Source organism: Eptesicus fuscus, chromosome 1, assembly GCF_027574615.1.
Source record: "Eptesicus fuscus isolate TK198812 chromosome 1, DD_ASM_mEF_20220401, whole genome shotgun sequence".
NCBI classification, from domain to species: domain Eukaryota; kingdom Metazoa; phylum Chordata; class Mammalia; order Chiroptera; family Vespertilionidae; genus Eptesicus; species Eptesicus fuscus.
Window position 1 is genome coordinate 20,911,964 of NC_072473.1, and position 23,313 is coordinate 20,935,276.

The following is a 23,313-nucleotide window of genomic DNA, read 5'->3' on the forward strand; positions in this document are numbered from 1 at the left end:
CCTACTTTGGGAATTTTGCCCTCCACTGAATTGCCTCAGCTGAGGTTATGCCCCCTTCCTGTCAAGCTGAAGAACCAAAAGCCTTGGGTCTATTTTGAAGGCCCACCCAACACCAGAGCCCTCTGAGGTGGCCTGAGGCCTCAGTGGGAACCTCTTCTGCTTTCCTCACTCCATCACAGAGGTTGTTCCCAACACTCCCCAATAAACTTGCTCGTCAGTCTCCATCTCAGAGTTAGCTTTCCCCAGAGAAGCTGGATTAAGCAAAGCAAGCATTATATGGGCAAGGCACTGCTGTGGTGCAGTTTGGGCAAACTTCTTCTGTAAAAGGACATAGTGTTTTAAGTTTTTGGTGGGCCATCTGTTCTCTGTCACGTGTATTCAGCTCTGCCATTCCAGGGTGAAAGCAGCCATAGACAATACATAACTGAATGGGTGTGGCTGTATTCTAATACAGCCTTCTTTATGGGCACTGAATTTGAATATCACAATTTATTCATGTCACAAAATATTATTGTGATTGGTTTTTCCATTTTTTTAAATGGCTTAAAAATTTTTAGTTCATGGGAGCTTAAAAATTATGTAACTAGATTTACTATGGTGATCATTTTGTAATATATACAAAGTTTAAATCATGTTGTATACCTGAAGCTAATATAATGTTATATGTCAATTATATACCCCCCCCCAAAAAAAAAAACAGGTGGCAGGCTAGAGTTGGCCAATGACCATAGTTTGCCAATCCCTGAACTAGAGGAAGGAGGTAAAGCAGGGCAGCACTCACAAAGTCACCATTCTGGTGCATGGATTTACAGAATTTGATATCTTCAGACCCTAGACCTTACAACCTTGTCTTTAGGATATAGAAGACCCCTTCCTGGCTGCAGAAGAGTCAAGAGAGCATGAAGAAAAGGAAGAGCCCTAGCCGGCTTGGCTCAGTGGCTAGAGCATCAGCCTGTGGACTGAAGGGTCCCAGGTTCGATTCCAGCCAAGGGCACATGCTTGGGTTGCCAGCTCAATCCCCAGTGTGGGGTGTGCAGGAGGCAGCCGATCAATGATTCTCTCTCATCATTGATGTTTCTATCTCTCTCTCCTTCTCCCTTCCTCTCTGAAATCAATAAAGAAATATATATTTTTTAAAAAGAAAAGGAAGAGAAGAATATGAGAAAAAATAAGATTCCTAACTTTGTGTCACCAAGAAAATCATACATAGCAAAATCAAAATAGTTTAATACTCACTATGCGATATTTTCCATTTAGGACATTTCATCTCCACTAGAAAACAGAATTAGGAGATTTGAGTGGCTGTTGTGTGGCTTTATCTAAGTAACCATTCCATTTGATAATAAAAACACAATTGCAATTTGCTACTGTTTTCATGTTTATAGAGAACACTAGAGGCCCGGTGCATGAAATTCGTGCACGGGGGAGGGGGGGGGCGTGTCCCTCAGTCCAGCCTGCACCCTCTCCAATCTGGGCTGTCTCTCTACCCAAATATAGCAGCCTTTTACAGTTTATTTCCCTCAAGAAAAAGCAACTTGGGGGACTTTATGAGTAACAAACATTCTTAACTCTTTACTCTGAAACCTTTGGCCTTTTACTTTTGCCATGGTTCTTCTTGGCTTGTCTTCTTTTTCAATTTCTATACTCCTTGAAATGAATCCTACATTTGCTTTTTTTGATCATTTTTATTTTTTGCTTTGTTGTTATACAACCCTGGCTTTGAAAGCACTCTTTATAGCTCCTCTTCCCACATTCCTTCATCATGTGTAATATTATGAGATTTCCTCTTAATTCACACCTGACCTCCAGCCAATGTTTACTTCTCTAGCTCTTGACTCCTTCACAAACCACTCCTCCACATTCTCAGAATAAATGAAGTGTTGTTTTAGCTGTGAGAGTTGACAAAGAGGAATGGAAACATCCTCTCCATTATGGATTCACATTGCTATACTGTGAAATATGGAGACTAGGAGTACTGATCTCAGTGGAGACCAACTGTAATAGGCGGTTAATGACTATATCCCTGGCTTTTGAGGTCTCCAGATTCTTCTCTCTCGACACTTGGAGGCTAATTTGGTCCACATTTGTCATGATGAGTTCAGATGCCAGAATCTGGGTAGGGGAACTGTCATGAAACACGGTGTCCATAATGTACTGTTTATATAACTCCACCACCTTCTGTTCCAGATACTCATTCAGCACAGCATTAGAAATAGGCTTCTGCATTTGCAGGCTGTTTTTCTCCTTGATGCTGGTTATTCTCCAGTAGGATGAATACCGCTGGATAGGTTTTTGGGGCAAGTCACTGGTCTGAGTAGAAATGGAATCCTCCATCGGCAAAGGAATCTCAGATGATTTCAGCAAAGGGCCGTATTCAAAACTACTCTCGCAGAGAAAATCTCTGGTCACTGAATTGATGGCCATCACCTGGCCCCCTGCAATATGTAAGTCATTGTAATTCTTGCAAATACTTTTGCAGGAAGATGGAACCAAGTAGGTCTCTCTGCTGGGGTGTCTACATATTTCAACTGCAGCCAAGTTTGGGCTTTCAAACACAGGATTAGGATTTGTCTGTAGCACTGTGATTCTCTGATTTTTACTGTGTTGGCTCTCTCTTGAATGCACTGAAGAAATGAACTTGCCAGAGGATTTGCAGCTCAGGTAGAGACTTCCGACTTGTGTTTCATCCACAGAGGAATAGCAAAGAGCACCAGTGTTAGTCTCTTCTTCCTCTTCCTCAGCCACGTTCTTATTATAAGATGCACAACTCCAGGGGATGTCATTCCGGTAGGCAAGTCCACTGAGGTACCCTTCCGACAGCATTCTGGAAAGAGAGTTGTTGAGTAACAATGAGGAAAATGAAGACTGGATTTTTTTAAATTGACAGTTGATGTACCAAAAAAAGTAAAGGAAGTAGTCATTTCATTCATTCACCAAGCCATTACTAATTTTGTTCCTGCTTTGTACCAAGACTATGCCATGTGCTGGAGATAGAAAGATAAATAGGACACAGTTCCATCCTTCAAGAAATTTCCACTATGGGCTCGCCCAGCTTGGCTCGGTGGTTGAGGGTCGACATATGAATCAGTAGGTCATGGTTTGATCCCTGGTCAGGGCACATGCCCAGGTTGGGGGCTCCATCCCTAGTGTGGGGTGTGCATGAGGCAGCCAATCAATGATTCTCTCTCATCATTGATGTTTTTATCTCTCTCTCTCTCCTTCTCCGTTCCTCTCTAAAATTAATAAAGCTATATATAAAATATGTATGGGAAAAGATAAACTAGATGCAAACAATTCCAATATTATATCACAGAGGGTTCAAATCATGATAGGCACAAAGGAAGCGAAGAAGAGGAGCCCCTAACACCACCTGTGGATAAGGGAAAGGAGTTACGAATATGTCACAGAGATGACATTTCATCTAAACTGTGAAGACTAAGTAAGAGTTCCAGCCATAGGCACAGAGTTATAAGAGAATATGGTGTTGTGGCCTATTCACCATACACCAAATGCTGAGCATAAGCAGAAGGGTCTGGGAAAATAGACTGGAATTAGGTCATGAAGGGCCTTAGGAGTGAAGCAAAAGCATTTGCATCCTGCCCCAGAGGAAATGGAGAGTGACTGAGAAGCTGCAAATTGAGAAAACAACATACCCAGTAGGTTATGAGAAAAACAATGAGGCAGATTCTACTGAAAATAGAGCAATATTTTACCCACCTTTGGATTTTATCCCTCAAAACTAGCACAGTTGTTTGCATTTAGGAGGGACTCAAAAGATATTTGTTAATTTGAATTAAATAACTGACAACAATGCATGGTATGAAATTAATTCTCTATCAACCCATCATGAAGGACCATGAAGCCTCACCAACCTTTGCAGCCCAGGACAATTTCCTTGCTCTATCCCACATACTTCTCACAATAAGTCCTGGAAATGTCTCTGCACTCAACTGATGTGTTTACCTCTACCCTAGTTACCAAAGAGATTTCCTGACCATGGCTTTCACTACAACCACCTCCCCTCCCCACCCCCAGCAGTTGTCAGCTGAGTCTGGAGTGGCTAGAATAGGCTAGAAAGCAGCAGCTGCGTTTTCTAAAAAAGGAACACACTGACATTCTTGGCTCTGGGCACTAGACAACAAGGAAAACTGATCCTCTTTGTCCTTGAAAGCTGGGCTTCCGAAGCAGACCTGTCAACATGAAGCTGCATTGAAAAGTCAAATTAAAAAAGGATTATTTTAACCATACATAAAGGACCTTTTTTACAATATTAGCATCTCTTTTATATTCATGCAGTTATTTCCCGAGTAAATTTTTAATTGTATAAAGTAAACATTACAAATATCTATAATAATAAAAGTGTAATATGCTAATTAGACCAGACATCCTTCTGGATGTGCTTCTGTCCTTCTGGACAAAGCTGGGGCTGCAAGGGAAGCCTGGGTCCCGAGTGCCAAAGGGAAGCTGGTGCCAGCAGCCAGGGGAAGGAAGGCCTACTCTTGCACGAATTTCATGCATTGGGCCTCTAGTAATGAATATAATTGTTTTAATTGTATAAGAGTAATATTTTCAATGTTTATTTTCTCTTTTTGGAACTATTCCAAGATATATTCAGCAAATTTATCAATTATTTAAATGTTTATATTCCAGGTATAGTCGTGTACCATAATGATACAAAATTAAAGGTCTTCAACAAATCCATGAAGTAGTCCTTGTACGCTGGACACAGTTATAAAGATAAAGAAAATGTTTTCCTTTTCTAAAAAATTTTTCTAAGTGTGGTTCTGCCCTGGACAAACTGAACATCCAGGTGAAAAAGCAAATCTTTATATACTAGTACGTGAGAAGATAATTAACAGAGCAAAAAAGTTTACAAAATAAGGCTTTATAGTGAGGCAGTTATTTCCCAACCCTCCACCCCCCACCCTACCCCCCACCAAGGCTGCAGCTAAGGCCTTCCCCTTTCAAGGCCTCAGAACATCATTGTAGAAAACCAGAGCAGAAGTCCAACTTTCAGCTTTTGAGTTTCTAAACTGGCCTCAGAAACTCTCAGAAGAAACCATCGTTTTAGAGAAATGGCTTTTGAGATACCATAACCTGAGCTTTGATATAACATATATATTTTTAATTGATTTCAGAGAGGGAGAGGGAGAGGGAGATAGAAACATCAATGATGAGAGAGAGTCATTGATAGGCTGCCTCCTGCACAGGGGCCAAGTGGAGGATGAAAAATTACCATGGATGCTGGTGTGACTACATGATGACAACCAGAGATACCCCCCACTCCCATGTCCCCAACTGACCCTATGGCTCTATGTAAGCAAGCTGGAACTTAGAGGCAAACCCAAGGACGGAGCCCTGAAGTGACTGAGGACATCCTGATTGACAGTGATTACTCAGGAGAATGTAAGCTGAGCTCAAAAACGAGATCAAATTGAGGTAGAGAAATGCAAAGATTTTCAGGAAAAATAGCTGGTTAGGCATACGCATGTATTTCCCACCCCCTAACCTTCATTAGAACAACAGTACGTGATTTTTTTTAAAGATACAATCCACAAAAAGAGGGAGAATAGGAGAAGAGACGAAAGCAATTACATTTTAGAACTAGAAAGCAGGAGGCCGAAGGTTAATGACTTAGGACTGTGGTCGGCGAACTGCGGCTCGAGAGCCACATTCGGCTCTTTGGCCCCTTGAGTGTGGCTCTTCCACAAAATACCACGGCCTGGGCGAGTCTATTTTGAAGAAGTGGCGTTAGAAGAAGTTTAAGTTTAAAAAATTTGGCTCTCAAAAGAAATTTTAATCGTTGTACTGTTGATATTTGGCTCTGTTGACTAATGAGTTTGCCGACCACTGACTTAGGAGACGTAAAAAGGCTGAGTCTTATAAGACCCATGGGAAAACCTAAGTGCCAATCTGATTAAAATTTTCCTAAATGTCTAAGAATTGGTAGCACCCTATACCCTTTGGAAGTAGGGTAAAGGGAGTGTATCTAAAATAAGAAAGATTAATTGAAAGTCTATTGAAAAGGCAGTCAGAAACCCAGATCCTCTCTCTCATTCCAGGTAGCCAGGTGACTATCTCCCCTCTCCATTCTCAGGGGAAAACTTGGGATTTATTCTCCGAAAACGTAAGGTTTCTGGGCTATGAGATGCCAGCTGAGGGTTGAACTACTGAACCAATAATAGATTAAATAAACATACGCATTTAGATGCTGAGATCCATGACCTCTCTCTCCCTTTAGCTCTCAGAATGCTGGTGGAGGGGCATCCACCTTCCAGGCAGGATATTGTGAAGACTGTTCTGGGGAATCAGACTCGTCTGAGACCAATTGACATCAGAGGTTCCCCCAACTAAATGGGGCACCCAGATCACCCTTCATTCAAGTTCACAATCAATAGAGCCCATTTAGCTTTTTGGCTCCGCAATCCTTAATATTCTCAAGGCAATAAGGATAATATTGCAATCTTGAAATATGAATGGGATGCTATTGGAAAACATTCTGAAGTTCTTGAAAATTAAAAATGTTATACAATTTTAAAACTCAATAGAATGGCTGGAAGGTAAAGTTGAGGCAAACTCCCATTTTGAAAGTAGAGCAAAACTATAAGATGGAAAATAGTAGAGAAAGGTTAAAATTAGAAAACCAGTCCAGGAGATCTATTATCTGAAGAGTAGAAAGTTCAGAAAGAGGACAGAGTAAACAGAGGAGAAATTCAAATAATTCAACAATATTTCCCAGAACTGAAGGACATGAGTTCTCAAAATATTAGGTAAAAATAGACCACACCTCTTATTATTATTGTGAAATGACATAGAACACCTGAACCAAAGTGAAAATACTATAAGTTTCTAGAGATTTTTAAAATTCAGGAAAAAAAATCCAAGAACCAGAATCTCCAGACTTCTCAACAACAACATGAGAAGCAGGATGATCATGTAACAATGTCTAAAAATTCTTGAACAGCCCTGACCAGTTTGGCTCAGTGGATAGAGCGTTGGCCTGCAGACTGAAGGGTCCCGGGTTCAATTCCAGTCAAGGGCATGTACCTTGGTTTTGGGCACATCCCCAGTAGGCGGGTGTGCAGGAGGCAGCTGATTGATGTTTCTCTCTCATCGATGTTTCTATCTCTCTATCCCTCTCCCTTCCTCTCTCTGTAAAAAAAATCAATAAAAGCATATTTTTTAAAAAACTGTGGTTCACTACATGGCTGAGTTGTAAATAGCTTTTGCATAGTCATAATAATATATAAGTCACTGCCGAAACCGGTTTAGCTCAGTGGATAGAGCGTCGGCCTGCAGACTGAAGGGTCCCAGGTTCGATTCCGGTCAAGGGCATGTACCTTGGTTGCGGGCACATCCCCAGTGGGGGGTGTGCAGGAGGCAGTTGGTCAATGTTTCTCTCTCATCGATGTTTCTAGCTCTCTATCCCTCTCCCTTCCTCTCTGTAAAAAATCAATAAAATATATTACATATATATATATATATATATATATATATATATATATGTATGTATGTATGTATATAACACTGAAAATTGATCCAATCAAATTTAAAGTGTAACCATAAGATGATAATAAAATTGGGAAACAAAGATAATGTTTTAGCACTGATAGTAATGTAATATCAATAAAAATTGTCTTGGGCATTTGCCTATATGTCCAGACTGGGTAGCCAGTCCATACAGTGAAAGGAACAGGACAAGGATGTATGTACTTGGTGAAAGCCCGGGCATGAAAAAGAAGTAAATCCTTATTTTCGTGGTGGCAAGTCAATAAATAATGCCCCAAACTGAAAAATCCAAAAGTTGCAACACATACATGCTATTTAAAGAAATGGCAGTAAGCCCTAACCGGTTTGGCTCAGTGAATAGAGCGTCGGCCTGTGGACTAAAGGGTCCCAGGTTCAATTCTGCTCAAGGGCATGTACCTTGGTTGTGGGCACATCCCCAGTGGGTGGTGTGCAGGAGGCAGCTCATCGAGGTTTCTCTCTCATCGATGTTTCTCTCTCATCGATGTTTCTAGCTCTCTATCCCTCTTCCTTTCTCTCTGTAAAAAAATCAATAAAATATATTTTTAAAAAAAGAAATGGCAATAAAATCAAATAATTAGTCAAAGGAGATTAAAATAGTTGCTTCTGAAAAACGGGTGTCGATTTTTTTCATTGCAAACATCTTAGAATTATTTGACCCAAATTGTGTGTGTATAACTTTTATTAATGTTTTAATTAAAATAAGAATTAAAAAGAAAATATTTTTCAAGTCACTAAGAGGGGGAAAGAAAGGAGCATTTCCTGCATAGCTGAGTTTGTGGTTAAAGATATTGTATATTCTAAGGGCAAAGAAGAGAAAGAGAGATCATTATGTAAATAGTAAACTTTTAAAGAAAAAGAAGAATTTGAACAGGCAATGAGAAAGGGGAAAAAAGCCTTGGAGAGAGAGAAGGTGAACAAAAGTAAAGAGGCCTGTGTTGTCATTCTCATGTGGGTCAGTAATAGACACCAGTCTGGGTGGGATGCAAGTGTTATTTCACCATTATGGTCACTTAAGAAATGTTTAGTGAAATGTTACAATTTGCAGAATCACTTTTTTTTTAAATTTTTGTTGTTGCTGTTAATCTTCACCTGAGGATATTTTTCCATTGATTCTTAGGGAGAGTAGAAGAAAGAGGGAAAGACAGAGAGAAACAACGATGTGAGAGAAACACATTGGTTGGTTGCCTCCTACACATGCCCAGATCAGGGCCCGGGCCGGGGAGGAGCCTGCAACCACAGTACGTGCCCTTGACCAGCATTGAATCCAGGACCCTTTGGTCCGAAGGCCAATGCTCTCTAGCCACTAAGCCAAGCTGGCTAGGGCTGCAGAATCACTCTTTATCACCCCTCGTTCCCTTTCAGACACATCCCAAATCTCCCACTATTTATCCTATGTCTTTTTATAATAAACTAGAGGCCCAGTGCATGATTGAATCATGCACGTGTAGGGTCCCCTACACGCTTTCCCTTTCGATCACGGGGAGCTGGGTCCCTGTCCGCTGGTGCACCAGGCCTTTCAGAAGCCTCCGGCACCGAGGAGGCTTCTGAAAGGCCTGGTGCCTGAGTGGACAGGCACCCAGCTCCCACGCTTTCGCTTTTGATCGCGGGGAGCTGGGTGCCTGTCCGCTGGTGCACCAGGCCTTTCAGAAGCCTCCGGCGTCGAGGAGGCTTCTGAAAGGCCTGCTGCCTGAGCGGACAGGCACTCAGCTCCCCCGCTTTTGATGGCCCGTGTGGCGAGATGTCAGCTCGCTGCCCCAGAGGCCCCTTCTGTGCCGCAGAACAGCCATGGTGCAGATGCTGAGCTCGTGCCACTGCTGGTGACGCAGTTCAGCGTCCCGCCGGCCCAATCAGCTACCCCGGCCACTCCGAGTCCCGCCCCCCCCCGCCTCCTGGCCAATCATGGGCATAGCGAAGGTATGGTCAATTTGCATATTTGTCTATTATTAGGTAGGATAATCAACCCGAATGAATTCTTACATTTTATGTGGATACTGTTTATGAATACTCCAATAACCTCCACTCTTTCACAACAATGAAGAAAGAGGATCTAGGACTTTGTTTTGAGTAATGGGCCCTTTGCCCTATTTGTCATTGACTGAGAACTTGGTTGGTACTTTTATTCTAATGGAATAAGAACCAAGTATGGTGCTCAAGGCAGGTCCAATAATGGAAAGGCCGACAGTGTGTCCTAATGTCTAGGGATTGATAACCTGAAAGCTAAAGGACAAGATTCCTATGAGGGTGGAGAAGGAGATAAGGTCAGAGAGGTAAACTGGGTCATGCATGGCTTCGGCCATTCTATTTACCCTGCAGACAATACAAAGCTTTGGCAGTTTGCTAAGCTGATTCATGACATGATGAAATTGATCAGTAAAGTGCAAGATGAATTTCAGCAAAGTAAGATTGGAGCTAAGGACCCAGGTTAGGCAGGGATGAATTCAGCAGCCTCCTGGGGTGATTGAGACAGGATCAAGGAGGGAGGTAGCAAAACAAGAAGAGAAGGAATGAACTTGAGAGACTAAGAATATTGGACATCTAACTGAATGAGAGAACCCTGGCCAGTTTGGCTCAGTGGATAGAGCGTTTACCTGCGGACCAAAGGGTCCCAGGTTCAATTCCAGTCAATGGCACGTACCCCGGTTGCAGGCTCCTCCCCAGCCTGGGCCCTGGTAGAGGCTCTGGCAGGAAGCAACCAATCAATGTGGGCAGGGAGCTCATTAGAGAGGTTACTTAAAGTCAACAGTAAAATCAGCTCAAATGTGGGCAGAAGGACTTCATCTTGGGAGCTTGTAGAGCCTGTGAGTGTTTGGAATAATTGCTGTGGGGAGCCTGCCTTGAACAGTACAAGGAGGAATGAGTGACAGCAAGAGCTGCGGTATCACGTAGCTTTGTAAAAACTACAAGAGCTTCAAATGTGTTAAACAGGTAACGTTTTAAAAATTCACGTTCACAGGTAAAATTTAGTTATGTATTGAGACTCACTAAGGCAAAAGAAAATTATTGAACAAGTAGTCAAGGGACCAGAATTCTAGTTCTAACCTTGTCACTAGCTGTGGTTTTAGTCTAGTTAGGGACAAGTTTATAAAATACTGTAGCTAACATTAGTACTAGCTACAACCCTGATATGATACTAAGTGAGATTTTTTTTAAAATATGTGTGTGTGTTTTTTATTTCAGAGAGAGGAAGGGAAGAGGAGAGAGGGATAGAAATAACCAATGATGAGAGAGATTCATTGATTGGATGCCTCCTGTCCACCCCTTACTGGGGATCAAGCCCAAAACCCCGGCATGTGTCCTAACCGGGAGTCAAACTGTGACCTTCTGGTTCATGGGTCGATGCTCAACCACTGAGCCATACCAGCTATGCCTAACTGCTTTTTATGTAATAAATCAATGGATCCCCATGAAGATTGTAAGATGTAGGTACTATTATTATATCCATTTTATAGATGTCAAAATTAAGTAATATGTCCACAGTCACCAGGCATTCAAGCACTGGTAGTCAGAAAATAGAGCCCACACTCACTTGTTGCTTAACCGCTCAGAGACTCAAGTTCTCATCTGTAAATTAAATTCTCACCTGTGGTATTAAAGTATCTATAGATTCCCCTCAAACTTTAATATTGCAGGGGTTTATGACTGTATTAGGAGAATAGAAAGAGGGTTTGGTGAGCATTACTCAGAATCGAAATTCATTTCTGAAAAGTTAGCAGCAGAGGGCAGCAGATAGTATGCTAAAGCAGCTTTTCAAAGATTGTTTTAAAGCTGTGAGAAGAATATTGGATAAAACTCATAAACAAAAATTATACAGATGTTAACTAATTTAATCTTCATTAAAACTCTTTCATGTACCTTTATAATGAAAAGTGTTGTACATCATGACATTCTAAAATCTAAAGATAGAAAAATAGAGAAAGTTGTTTGGGTTTATTTTTATTAATTGTTGGCATTTTTCTTAGTACATTTCAGTGATTATCTGTGAAATTCTTATGATATCACTCAATCTCTTCAAAGGTATTACAAAATATATATTTCAAGCAAATGTTAACATTATTAGACTTCATTTCATCTGAGACACTAAAACTTGACCCAATGGATTACTTCAGTTGTTCAAAGATATTTTATCACTTGACTTTTTGTTTCTCATCATAGAGAAGCTATATATGTATATTTGGAATATATATAAAATGTCTAAATAATATTTAGAATTCTCCATGACTGGTTAAGTGTAAAGGAAAAGAAACCCAAGGACATTTGCAGATGAAATGTTCTAGGCAAATTTAGCCTACATTAATCATTACCAGACAGGGGAATACCAAAATTAACCTGATGTGCAAATTCACAACTTAGAAATATGTGCTGAAGTACAGCACTTTGTTAAACCATTTACTTCGTTTCAGAAGAAACTGCAATATAAATTCTTCCTTCTACACTAGCATTTACATAGTTTCTCAGAAAACTGTTGTTACAACTTCTGCACATAACCACACTTTTAATTTACACCCAAGCAACACAAGCATGGATTTCAAGAGAAAATCTAAAGAGGAAAGACCTTTATAAAAGGGAACCTTTGGAAAAACCTAAGTTAGGGATCAGCAACCCTTTTAAATAAAGGGCCAAGTATTTAATATTTTAGGTCTCTGTTATAACTATTCTGCCATTATAGCAGGAAAGCCATCATAGATGATACAAATGGGTGTGGCTGTGTTCCAATAAAACCTTATTTACAAAAACAACCAGAGGGCCCATTTGGCCCATAGGCCATGGCTTCCCTACCCTAGACCTAAGTCAAAAAGCAGATGCAGCCTGGTCAGTATGGCTCAGTGGTTGAGCGTTGACCTAGGAACCAAGAGGTCCCAGTGTTATTCCTGGTCAGGGCACATGCCTGGGTTGTGGGCTCGATCGCCAGTAGGGGGCATGCAGGAGGCAGCTGATTGATGATTCTCTCTGATTACTGATGTTTCGTTCTCTCCTTCTCCCTTCGTCTCTGAAATAAATAAATATATAATTTTTTTAAAGATGCAATAAGTTGGATAGGGCATACTAACAAAAGCAATTGCGTCAGGTACTTTCCACACATTATCCCTAATCTTTCAACAATTCTTCATGTTAGATATACAGTGTTGGGCAAAAGTAGGGTTATAGTTGTTCAACTAGAAAATAATACAATAATTAATAAATGATAATACAATAATAAACTCTGTGTTTTGCATACTCACAACTGTAAACCTACTTTTGCCGCACCCTGTATATCATAATCTGAGTTTTCCAAATGAGAAAATTGATATTTGGATATGACAAAGGACCTTCTCATATCCAAATAGCAACTAAGTACTAGAGGCAAGAGTCAAGTCCAAGTTTACAAACTCCAAAGCATGTGGTATGATCTTTAAGCATATCACACTACTGCACAGTTGAGAGCAGTAAATATCACAATCATGACAAGCAATTAGTCCTTCCAGGAAAAGGTAACAACCCTGACTCTATTTAATAACAACAGCACTGCTGAATAAAGGAAGGAAGGTGCAATGAAGTTCAGAAAGAAAATCTCCAAGAAGACAGCCAATGCCCACCCCACAGGGCTACAGATGGGACCAAATTGTGTAGTAATACTTATGTCTTTGACATACACAAATGATTTAACCTCTGGTGTGTTTTTTAATTTTTTATTGATTTCAGAGAGGAAGGGAGAGGGAGAAAGATAAAAACATCAATAATGAGAGAGAATCACTGATCAGCTGCCTTCTGCATGCTGCCTACTGGGGATTGAGCCCACAACCCAGGCATGTTCCCTGACCGGGAATCAAATCATGACCTCTGGGTTCTAGGTCAACACTCAACCACTGAACCACATTGGCCAGGCTATCCTTTGGTATTTTAATCTAACCATATGAATACTTTCCTTAACCATTTCCACTGCTATAGCCTGGCATCATCTCACCCTTAATGTTACAAGCAGAGTAATTTAATATTACAGGTGCCCTGTTTAAATATTAACAGCTTCCAATCACTTCCAGAATAAAGTCCATACAGGTTAGGTCCTCATGATGTATGGTCCTTATCTGCCTTCCCAATCTCATCTCTGCCTTTGCCCCCACAGGATCCAGAAACTTCTCCCAGTTTCTCCCACACTTCATGCCCATCCCAGGTATTTGTGCATTTTTTCTTCTGTCCTGAGAGCCCTGGTTCCCTATCTATCCCCCATCCCACTACCCATATCCTTCAAGTCTCATCTTCTATATCAGCATTTCAGAGCCCCTAGCCATTCATGCAGAATCCATGTCCTTCAATTAGAAAGAGATTCTTGGTTCTTCTCTCCCTTACCCCAATATACAGGGGTGGGCAAAAGTAGGTCTACAGTTGTGAATACTCAAAACAGTTTATTCTTGTATTATCTATTTATTAATTACCATACTATTGATTTGTATGTCTTATTATTATTCTGTATTTTTACTTATGATTTATCTTTTAGATAATGATGGCTGACAATTTAACCAACAAAAGTGGATACTCAATAGTAAACAGTACTGGAAGACAGAGAATGCAGAAAAGGTTATACAAAAACTAGCTTTCCCGTTGCAGGAAAAATCCTGCAATAGGATTTCCTGCTGCACTCTACCCCACCTCCGTTCCTCCCTTGTCCCCCGCCTCACCTTCTCCTCCCGCCCTCCTGCGTTTCCCTTCGCCCCCCGCCCCGCCTCCGCTCCGCCCTTGCCCCCCGCCCCGCCTTCTCCTCCAGCCCGCCTGCTTTTCCGTTCGGCCCCGGCCCTGACTTCGCTCCTCCCTTCTCCTCCCCTTCCCCCCCCTTTTGACGCTGTCTTGATATGCAAATTAGCCGCCATCTTTGTTGGGGTAATTTGCATACTCGTCCTGATTGGTTGGTGGGCGTGGCTTGGCTGGTGGGCGTGGTTTAGGTGTAGCGAATGTGCGGTCAATTTGCATATTTGTCTATTATTAGATTAAATGGGCTGAACGATTTGATACACCTTCATTAAGTAGACAAACAATTTACAAAATATGAGATAAATTTGATGAAACTGGCTTCAAAAAGTGGTCAACAGGACAGTATTACAACCAGGAAAATGAAATGTTAGTGAGTCAGGCATTTACAAAGAGCATCCCCCACAAAAACAAAACAAAACAAACAACACAAAAAACAAAGAGTTTCTATTGAGTTAGGCATTTCCCATAGATCACTGAGTCATATAATGCAATATTTAGGTTTGGAAATGTGTCAGGCAAGATTGCCTCATAGGTTATTAGAAGATGATCCGGATTACAGTTTACAATTTTGCGAAGTGGTTGTGAATGAAGACAAGGCCATGTCATCACTGATAAAATTGCGTGGTCCGACGAAGCGCCTTTTAAAACTTTCAGGTGCTGGAAATTGACACAACTGTGTCTACTATTCAGGAGAAAATCCTCATGTAATGATAGGACCATTGAGTCAGCCAGGGACTACAGTTTGGGTGGGTGTTTCGTGTAAAGGGGTACTTAGACCTATTTTTTCCATACAACTATCACACACAACCTGTATCTCAGCATGCTGAGGGCCAGTGTTTTACCACAATCACAGAGACAGCCTGATATTGATGTCTTCTTCTTTCAACAAGACGGATTTCCTCCATACTGTGTAGAAACAGTGTGTGAGTTTCCTAATGAACAATTACCCAACAAGTGGATAGGTCAGTGAGAGCCAGTGGCATGGCCACCGCGATCACCAGACCTCACCCCAGTGGACATCTTTGGAGAGTTGTCAAAAATAAAATCTTTTCGCAAAAGCCACATAAGGTGGATGATATGATTCGCTGCATAAGTGAAGCATGTCAAGAAACTGATGACAATAAATGTGCCAAAGTGTGCTTGAGTATAGCAAGTAGACTACAACAGTGTGTACATAATGAAGGCCAGCAACTTGAGCCCTTACAAGATTGTACCTAAGGGCACTGTGCCACTGTGATATTCTTTTGAGTTAATAAAGCTATTGTAATCAGCATAACCTGCATGTCTTTTTTCATATGAACAACTGTAAACATACTTTTGCCAACCCTTGTATTTATCAGGATTGCATGAAACTTTAGCAAAATCATCTGCTACTTTAAACAGTGAAATCAATCATTGGGACAGTCCTCTGAATGAAGGAGTAACCGGCAAGAGCAAAAGGAAAGCAGGCAGATTGGGGATTGGTAACAAGTGGGAGAGTTGGAGGTGATAAGCAGCAGAACATCCTATCCCTGGAAGCACAATTTACGTGCATGCAAACTAGGTCATCTGAGAGGCTGGGTTGAGAAAGGGTGCACAAAAGACCACGGCCGCACAATAATGGAGGCAGTGGGATGAGGCTGCCTCCCACATCATAGGATGTAGTTTTATGGAACTGAAGACAGAAAGACAGCATCTGTTCTTCCATAGAAGGTCTTGGGCCTAACTAGTTGGGGTGCAATTTGGGTCCCACCTGTCAGCATGTCTGCTTATATAGATCTGCCTTTTAACAGTTACAAAATCATACATCTACAGGCACAGCTTATGTTAGCAAATCATTTCTCATAGTGGGCATTGGGGTTTTTCTTGCTTTTTCATTATGTGCAACCACTGTGCATGCTTCCATGAATGCTTCCTTAGGCCCGCCCGCTTTGGAAAAGCTGAATTATTAGATCCTAGCTATTGCAAATTGCCTTTCAAGTAGCTTGGGCCAATTTATTCTCTCACCAGCAATGTTTGAGATTAACTGTTTCCACTGACATTCTTCAACACATTTTTTTTTTTTAACTTTTCAATCAGGTAAGAAAATTTATTTTTTTGTCTCAAATTTGAGGGTGAAGCAAACTGTCTTGTTAAGATTATGTGTAGTGATATATCAGGGATGTTGTCTTTTTAATATTCCCCATTCTCAAAATACTCTATTTCATCTCTCCAATTCCCTATTTCCCTTGTAATCTAAATTCTAGATTCTATAATTCCAACCCATGTTTTTAAGAGCTTTTTTATTTGGGGGCTTTGCAGATACACCACTGAAAGGTTGTCATTGAAAAACCTGAATATTATTTTGTTCATAATCTAGTTATAATACTGTAACCAAATCTGTATTACATGTTTTAATTTTTTTGTTTTTGTAACTGATATAATAACTTTACCCAAAACAAAGGGTTTCTTTAGGAAGGACCTCCTTGAACAACACCAACCTGCCATTTCCTTACTCTTATCTTTTAAAGTTCATATTGTTTAGAGCTGAAAATAACCATTCACTTAATCATATGCCTTGTCTTATACCCTATTATTTCATCTTTTGTGGCATTTGTTGACATTATCATTTGTCTAAAGTATCACTTATCCATATTTCAATTCTCCTCACAAAACATATACTTTGTGATTATCTATTCTTCTATCAAATGTGAAGTGATTCTTACTTAACAAATTAATTTCTGAAAGTCTAATTTGAAGGCTAAGGTAATAGATCAAAAGGCCTCTGTTTTCCATATTAACATCACCAATAATGTTGATAATGTTAATAAATAATTTTCTTAGGTCCTATGACCAGAGGTAATGACTATTTTATCTGGATATGTAAATTTCCTTATTTCAGAAAATGTAAATTTTGGTGCAGAAATATTAGTAAATATATTTCTTTCATAGTTTGGATTTGTTAAATTCTGTCTTTACATCTCACAGATAGAAAAATTAAAGCTTATGTTCATCTTTTAAATTATTTTTTAAATATTTGACACAAAATGAAAGGACTAAAAAAATTAGAAAAGTGACCTTAATAGTATTGACTGGTATTAAATTTCTTTGGTGTTAAAGTTGTTAATCATTGTTCATGATATTATTAATTATGCCAATTAATGTTAACATTTGCTTAGTTGTAGGCATTTGAACCAAATGCATTGTAAGGTATTTCACTGGATCCTGGATTTAAAAACTCTTTAAAGAACATGTGGAAAATTGGAGAAATTTGAATATGAATTACGTTCTATAACAGGATTGTATTTATGTTAAATTTCCTTTGCATTATAATTAAGTAGAAGTTTCCCCGTTTTCGTAGGAGATATATTGCTCAAGAATCTAACGGTATCGTGTGACCTAAAGGCAACAATATACTTTCAAACAGTTCAGGAAAAAGCTGTGAATATTTGTGTGTGTGTGTGTGTGTGTGTGTGTGTGTGTGTGTGTGTGTGTGTGTATACAGAGAGAGAGAGAATGTAAATGTGGCAAATACTACAACTACTTAATCTACATTATATAAATATGGGTGTTCACTGTACTATTCTTTCCATTTTTATATAGGTTTGAAACTTTGCACACCAAAATTTTGGTGAGGGTTAACAGCTATTGAAGACAAATTTACATTCTATCATGTTTGAGAAGAGCATAGAGGGGCAATATCATATATCTAAGATAATCATTAGGTATGTGATTAGAAATGGTTCAGTAACTTGAAATAACTATTGAAAACATTGCATCAAAGTGTTGTTAGAATTAGTGCACTACCTTTGTATATATGCCAAATTACCATTGTAATATGAATATTTTACACCAATTTTAAATATCCTCTACTCCTTCAAGAAACTTCTCAAGTTCAGAAATGCAAGGTTCTTACACTGACCTTTGCAAGCAATGTTCTGAAAATATCCATATGAATATGCTGACCAAACCAGGTCTATATTCAAGCACAAATAGTTGTGCACAAGAAAAAGAATGTTTGACTAGGTCTAAAGATAATTCAAACAATTGCTTCTCGGTTTTTTTGCGAGGATCAAGTGTAAAGATAATCCAAACAAAAGCCCACCTGTACAAGCACTGTCTTTAATACCAACAAATCACCCAGATGGCAATTCTAAAAGCACCATCACTCAACCTGAGAACGACAAATATCACATGATCTCACTTATTTGTGGAATCTAATGAACAAAATAAATTGACCAACAAAATAAGACCCAAAGCAGGGAGGCATGGAACAGACTAATGTACCTCGTACCTGGATGTGGGGTTGGTGGGATGAGAAGAGATAAACCAAAGAACTTATATACTTATATGCATAGCCCATGAACACAGGAATAGGGTAGTGAAGACCTGGGTGAGTAGGGGCTGGGAGGAGGGGGGAAAGGGGGGGAAATGGGAGATATCTGTAATACTTTTAAAAATAAAAAATAATTTTAAAAAAAATAAAAATAAATAAATAAAATAAAATAAAGGCATCATCACTGTAGATCACATTCACTTTGAATATGTCCTGCTACACAGAAAAACACTTATCATAAGCTCACAATGAATAACTGAGAGTCAAATCCAATTGGAATGCATATGATTGATTGTATTCCTCTCTAAAATTACATCATCGTAACAATTCAAGAGTTGTGCTCTCTCTGCAAAATTCTGCTTAGGTTTTTCAGCCTTTTAAATTATTTTTTTTACTTTTATGAAAGTAGAGTTGGCCTTCTTTTAAAAACACAGAAGTTAAACCTGTGAAGGAATTAGTGAATGAGGACTGAATAAATTACACAACAAATATTTGATCAGATCAATCAGGGTTTTTTTTTTGGGGGGGGGCGGGGGATATTTTACCAATGCCCCAAATGTGAACATGAGGAGGTAAGAGAAGGAAGTGTTTAACTTAATTTCTCATTATTGGATGTTTACTTAAACTCCCACTCACCTCTGATTTGGTAAACTAGAAAAGCATTTTACATGTCATAAGATTGGACCTGAGTTCTGATACTAAAGAAACTAAGTATGAGAAGAGAAATGAAAGAAAAGGTTAGTAGTTACAGGGCCTGTTGCCTCATTTTCTTACCTTCACTAACCAATCTGCTCCTTTGGTGCTGCAGAAACACGATTGACCATACGAAGATGAATAAGCCAGCCAGTGCTTTATCCAGAAATGTTCGCAAGCCTTTGGTGAGTATTCCTTTCACTGCTAAAAGCCAAGAAACTAAGCTGCTCATTGCATTTCCACTTTTTTTTATGACTGATCCAATGGAAAAAGAGTTGGTTTTGCTCGTCTGATTTGTTCTAAAGAACAGTGGGAAGTCCCAGAAAGGAGGGGGCGGTAATAACTGACAAACCCAAACCGAGCCACAGAATGGTGTTTCTTCCCCTTTTTCAAAAAATGAAACCTATCTATGAAACTGTCTCTTGTTAAAATAGTTGATCACTACACATTATATAAGAGCCCTATCAACGTACATTTACTCCTATAACTAAATTCTCTGGGGCCTCTCTCCCAAAAGAGACCCAAAGTCAGATACAATTTAGAAAGTTCTCAGTATTATCACTAATTATCATTTTTAAGAAGTATTATTTCTTAACTGTACTCATAGTTTTTAAAAATGCAAGTTAAAACCATTTTCTCTCTCAAATTAACAAAAGCAAAATAAATCAATAAAACACTTAGTGGCAAGGTTTTGTAGAAACAGGCACTCTCATACATTATTGGTGAGACTGTAAACATCTTTAGGGCAATTTCCCAGTCTCCGTCAAAGTGTTTGTTTTAATATTCATATCCTTTTACCCAACAATTTCATTTCTATAAACTTATCCATGTGATATATTTGCACCTGTGCACAGACATGTGAAAATGTATTTGTAGCAGCATTGCTTAAGAATGTAAACAAGCCCTAGCCAGTTTGGCTCAATGGATAAAGCATCGCCTTTGAACTGAAGGGTCCCAGGTTCAATTCCGGTCAAGGGCACATGCCCAGGTTGTGGGCTCGATCCCCAATAGGGGCATGCAGGAGGCAGCTGATCAATTATTCTTTCTCATCATTGATGTTTCTCTCTCTCTCTCTCTCTCTCTCTCTCTCTCTCTCTTTCTCTCTCTCTCCCTTCCTCCCTGAAATCAATAAAAATGTTTAAAAAAAAAGAATGTAAACAAGGTGGGGGGGGTTGATTCAGAAACAAGATATTGGCTAAACAAATGAAAGAATATCCCTATTGTAAAATACCATGCAGTTGTTAGTGAGGTAGTTTAATGTCTAATAATAAGAGCAAATCTCCAAAATAGATTCTTTTTTTTTAAATAAATCTTTATTGTTCAGATTATTACAATTGTTCCTCTTTTTCCCCCCATAGCTCCCCTCCACCCAGTTCCCACTCCACCCTCTGCCCTTACCCCTCCCCACTGTCCTTATCCGTAGGTGTACGATTTTTGTCCAGTCTCTTCCCGCACGCCCTGCACCCTTTTCCCCTGAAAATTGTTAGTCCACTCCCTTTCTACGCCCCTGATTCTATTATATTCACCAGTTTATTCTGTTCATTAGATTTTCTATTCACTTGATTTCTAGATTCACTTGTTGATAGATATGTATTAGTTGTTCATAGTTTTTATCTTTACCTTTTTCTTCTTCTTCCTCTTCTTAAAGAATACCTTTCAGCATTTCATATAATACTGGTTTGGTGCTGATGAACTCCATTAGCTATTTCTTATCTGTGAAGCTCTTTATCTGACCTTCAATTCTGAATGATAGCTTTGCTGGGTAGAGTAGTCTTGGTTGTAGGTTCTTGCTATTCATCACTTTGAATATTTCTTGCCACTCCCATCTGGCCTGCATAGTTTCTGTTGAGAAATCAGCTGACAGTCATATGGGCACTCCCTTCTAGGTAACTAACTGTTTTTCTCTTGCTGCTTTTAATATTCTCTCTTTGTCTTTTGCTTTTGGCATTTTAATTATGATGTGTCTTGGTGTGGTCCTCTTTGGATTCCTTTTGTTCAAGGTTCTGTGCGCTTCCTGGTCTTGTAAGTCTATTTCTTTCACCAGGTGGAGGAAGTTTTCTGTCATTATTTCTTCAAATAGGTTTTCAGTATCTTGCTCTCTCTCTTTCTCTGGCACCCCCATAATTCGGATGTTGGTATGCTTGAAGTTGTCCCAGAGGCTTCTTACACTATCTTCATATTTTTGGATTCTTTTTGCTTTTTGCTTTTCTGGTTGGGTGTTTTTGCTTTTTGGTATTTCAAATCTTTGACTTGATTCTTGCAATTCTCTAGTCTGCTGTTGGATCTCTGTATATTATTCTTTATTTCAGTCAGTGTATGCTTAATTTCTAGTTGGTCCTTTTTCATATCCTCAAGGGTGTCACCAAATTTATTGGCAGTTTCTAGAAAATTCTTGAAAAACCTTATAACCGTGGTTTTGAACTCTATATCCAGTCATTTGCTTTCCTCCACTTCTGTCATTTGTGACCTGTTTTTTTGTCTCCACATTTTGGCTGCTTCCCTGAGTTGATAGAGTGGCTTTGTGTGTTAGGTGTCCTATAGATCCCAGTGGCTCAGCCTCCCCAATTACCTGAGGTAATTACTCTTGGTCAGGAGTCCTCAAACTTTTTAAACAGGGGGCCAGTTCACTGCCCCTCAGACCGTTGGAGGGCCGAACTATAGTTTTAAAAAAACTATGAACAAATTCCTATGCACACTGCACATATCTTATTTTGAAGTAAAAAAACAAAATGGCAAAAACACCCACATGTGGCCCACGGGCCGTAGTTTGAGGATGCCTGCTCTTGGTGCACCCCTTTGTGGGCTGTGTGCACAGTCTTGTTGTAGTTAAGCCTTAATTGTTGTTGGTATCCCTGGGAGGAATTGACCTCCAGACCAATTGGATATGAGGATCAGCTGTGTCTATGATGGGAGAACTTCTGTGCTGGAGACACCCTTATGGGGCAAGACTTGCTTTAGTGTGGCTTTGGTGCTCACCAAGTCTGCCCCTTGAGTGTGTTCCTATGGATCTGAGGAGTTGTTATCTGGACGGTCCCACTCTGACCATTGGGTACACTGGCTCTTGGATCTCCAAGGAGGTGCTACTTTAGCCTCTGCCTGAGGCCACCCAGCAGGAGCTATGGAGAAATCTGTAGATTCCTCTTCTTTGTTTGGGTTTTGGAGGTGCCCAGATGAGGCCCAACTGTGAAGCAATGAAAACTGCTGTGGGACCTTGGGCCTTCTTTTGGATGTTCTGGGTCTCTCTGACTCAGCTTCAGTTTGTTAGGTAAGTTTAGATTGCAAAGGGCTAGGCCATTCATGTGCAAAAGCCTCTGAGCACAGCTTGGGTGGGTCGGGGTCTCAGGGAATCAACAGGGCAGATCAAACAGCTGTGGCTGATCCTCAGCCCTGCCCTAAGAGATCCCTGGGGTCTCAGTGTCCCTTGGTAATCACTGCAAGCACCTCTGAGAGAAAGCTGCCATCGAGTTCCACCCACTGCCAGACAGTCCAGTTTCTCCCCGTATGAGTCTGGGTCCCCAGAGTCTCACCCAGAACTGGAGTTCAGAGCAGTCAGTAGCTTGTGTCTCCCTCCCAATTAAAAAAGACAACAGCGTCCTCAGTTGCCAGCCTTTTCTGCGCACACGCCTCCGTACCTCTGCACTTTACTTCTGCACTTCCTCTGAGTCTCAGTGTGCTTTTCTCTTCCCTTCTAGTTGTAGAATTTCCACTCAGCCAGGCTTCCTGTGGTTCTGAATGATGTCCGTTTTGCCTTTTAGTTGTAGTTTTGAAGTGGTTGTGTGAGGCAGCAATTTCAGATGTTTACCTATGCCACCATCTTGGTTTCTCTCCAAAATACATTCTTTAGCCGTAACCAGTGTTGCTCAGTGGATAGAGCACCGGCTTGCAGACTGAAAGGTCCCAGGTTCAATTCTGGTCAAGGGCATGTACCTTGGTTGCAGGCACATCCCCAGTAGGAGGTGTGCAGGAGGCAGCTGATGTTTCTTTCTCATTGATGTTTCTAGCTCTCTATCCCTCTCCCTTCCTCTCTGTAAAAAATCAATAAAATCTGTTAAAAAAAATAAAATCAATAAAAA

The 23,313-nt window shown here is 40.1% G+C and overlaps 1 protein-coding gene across 1 annotated transcript; it reads right to left on the reverse strand.

Annotated features, from left to right (window-relative positions):
• Positions 1–1,614: 1,614 nt before the first annotated feature.
• On the reverse strand, positions 1,615–19,526 carry TASL (TLR adaptor interacting with endolysosomal SLC15A4). Its single transcript, XM_008155198.3, has 2 exons — positions 19,322–19,526; positions 1,615–2,824 (listed from the first exon to the last, which is right to left on the reverse strand). Exon 2 carries the CDS (start codon positions 2,821–2,823, stop codon positions 1,930–1,932), a length of 894 nt encoding a protein of 297 aa, XP_008153420.1. The 5' UTR covers position 2,824; positions 19,322–19,526; the 3' UTR covers positions 1,615–1,929.
• Between the last annotated feature and the right edge of the window lie 3,787 nt (positions 19,527–23,313).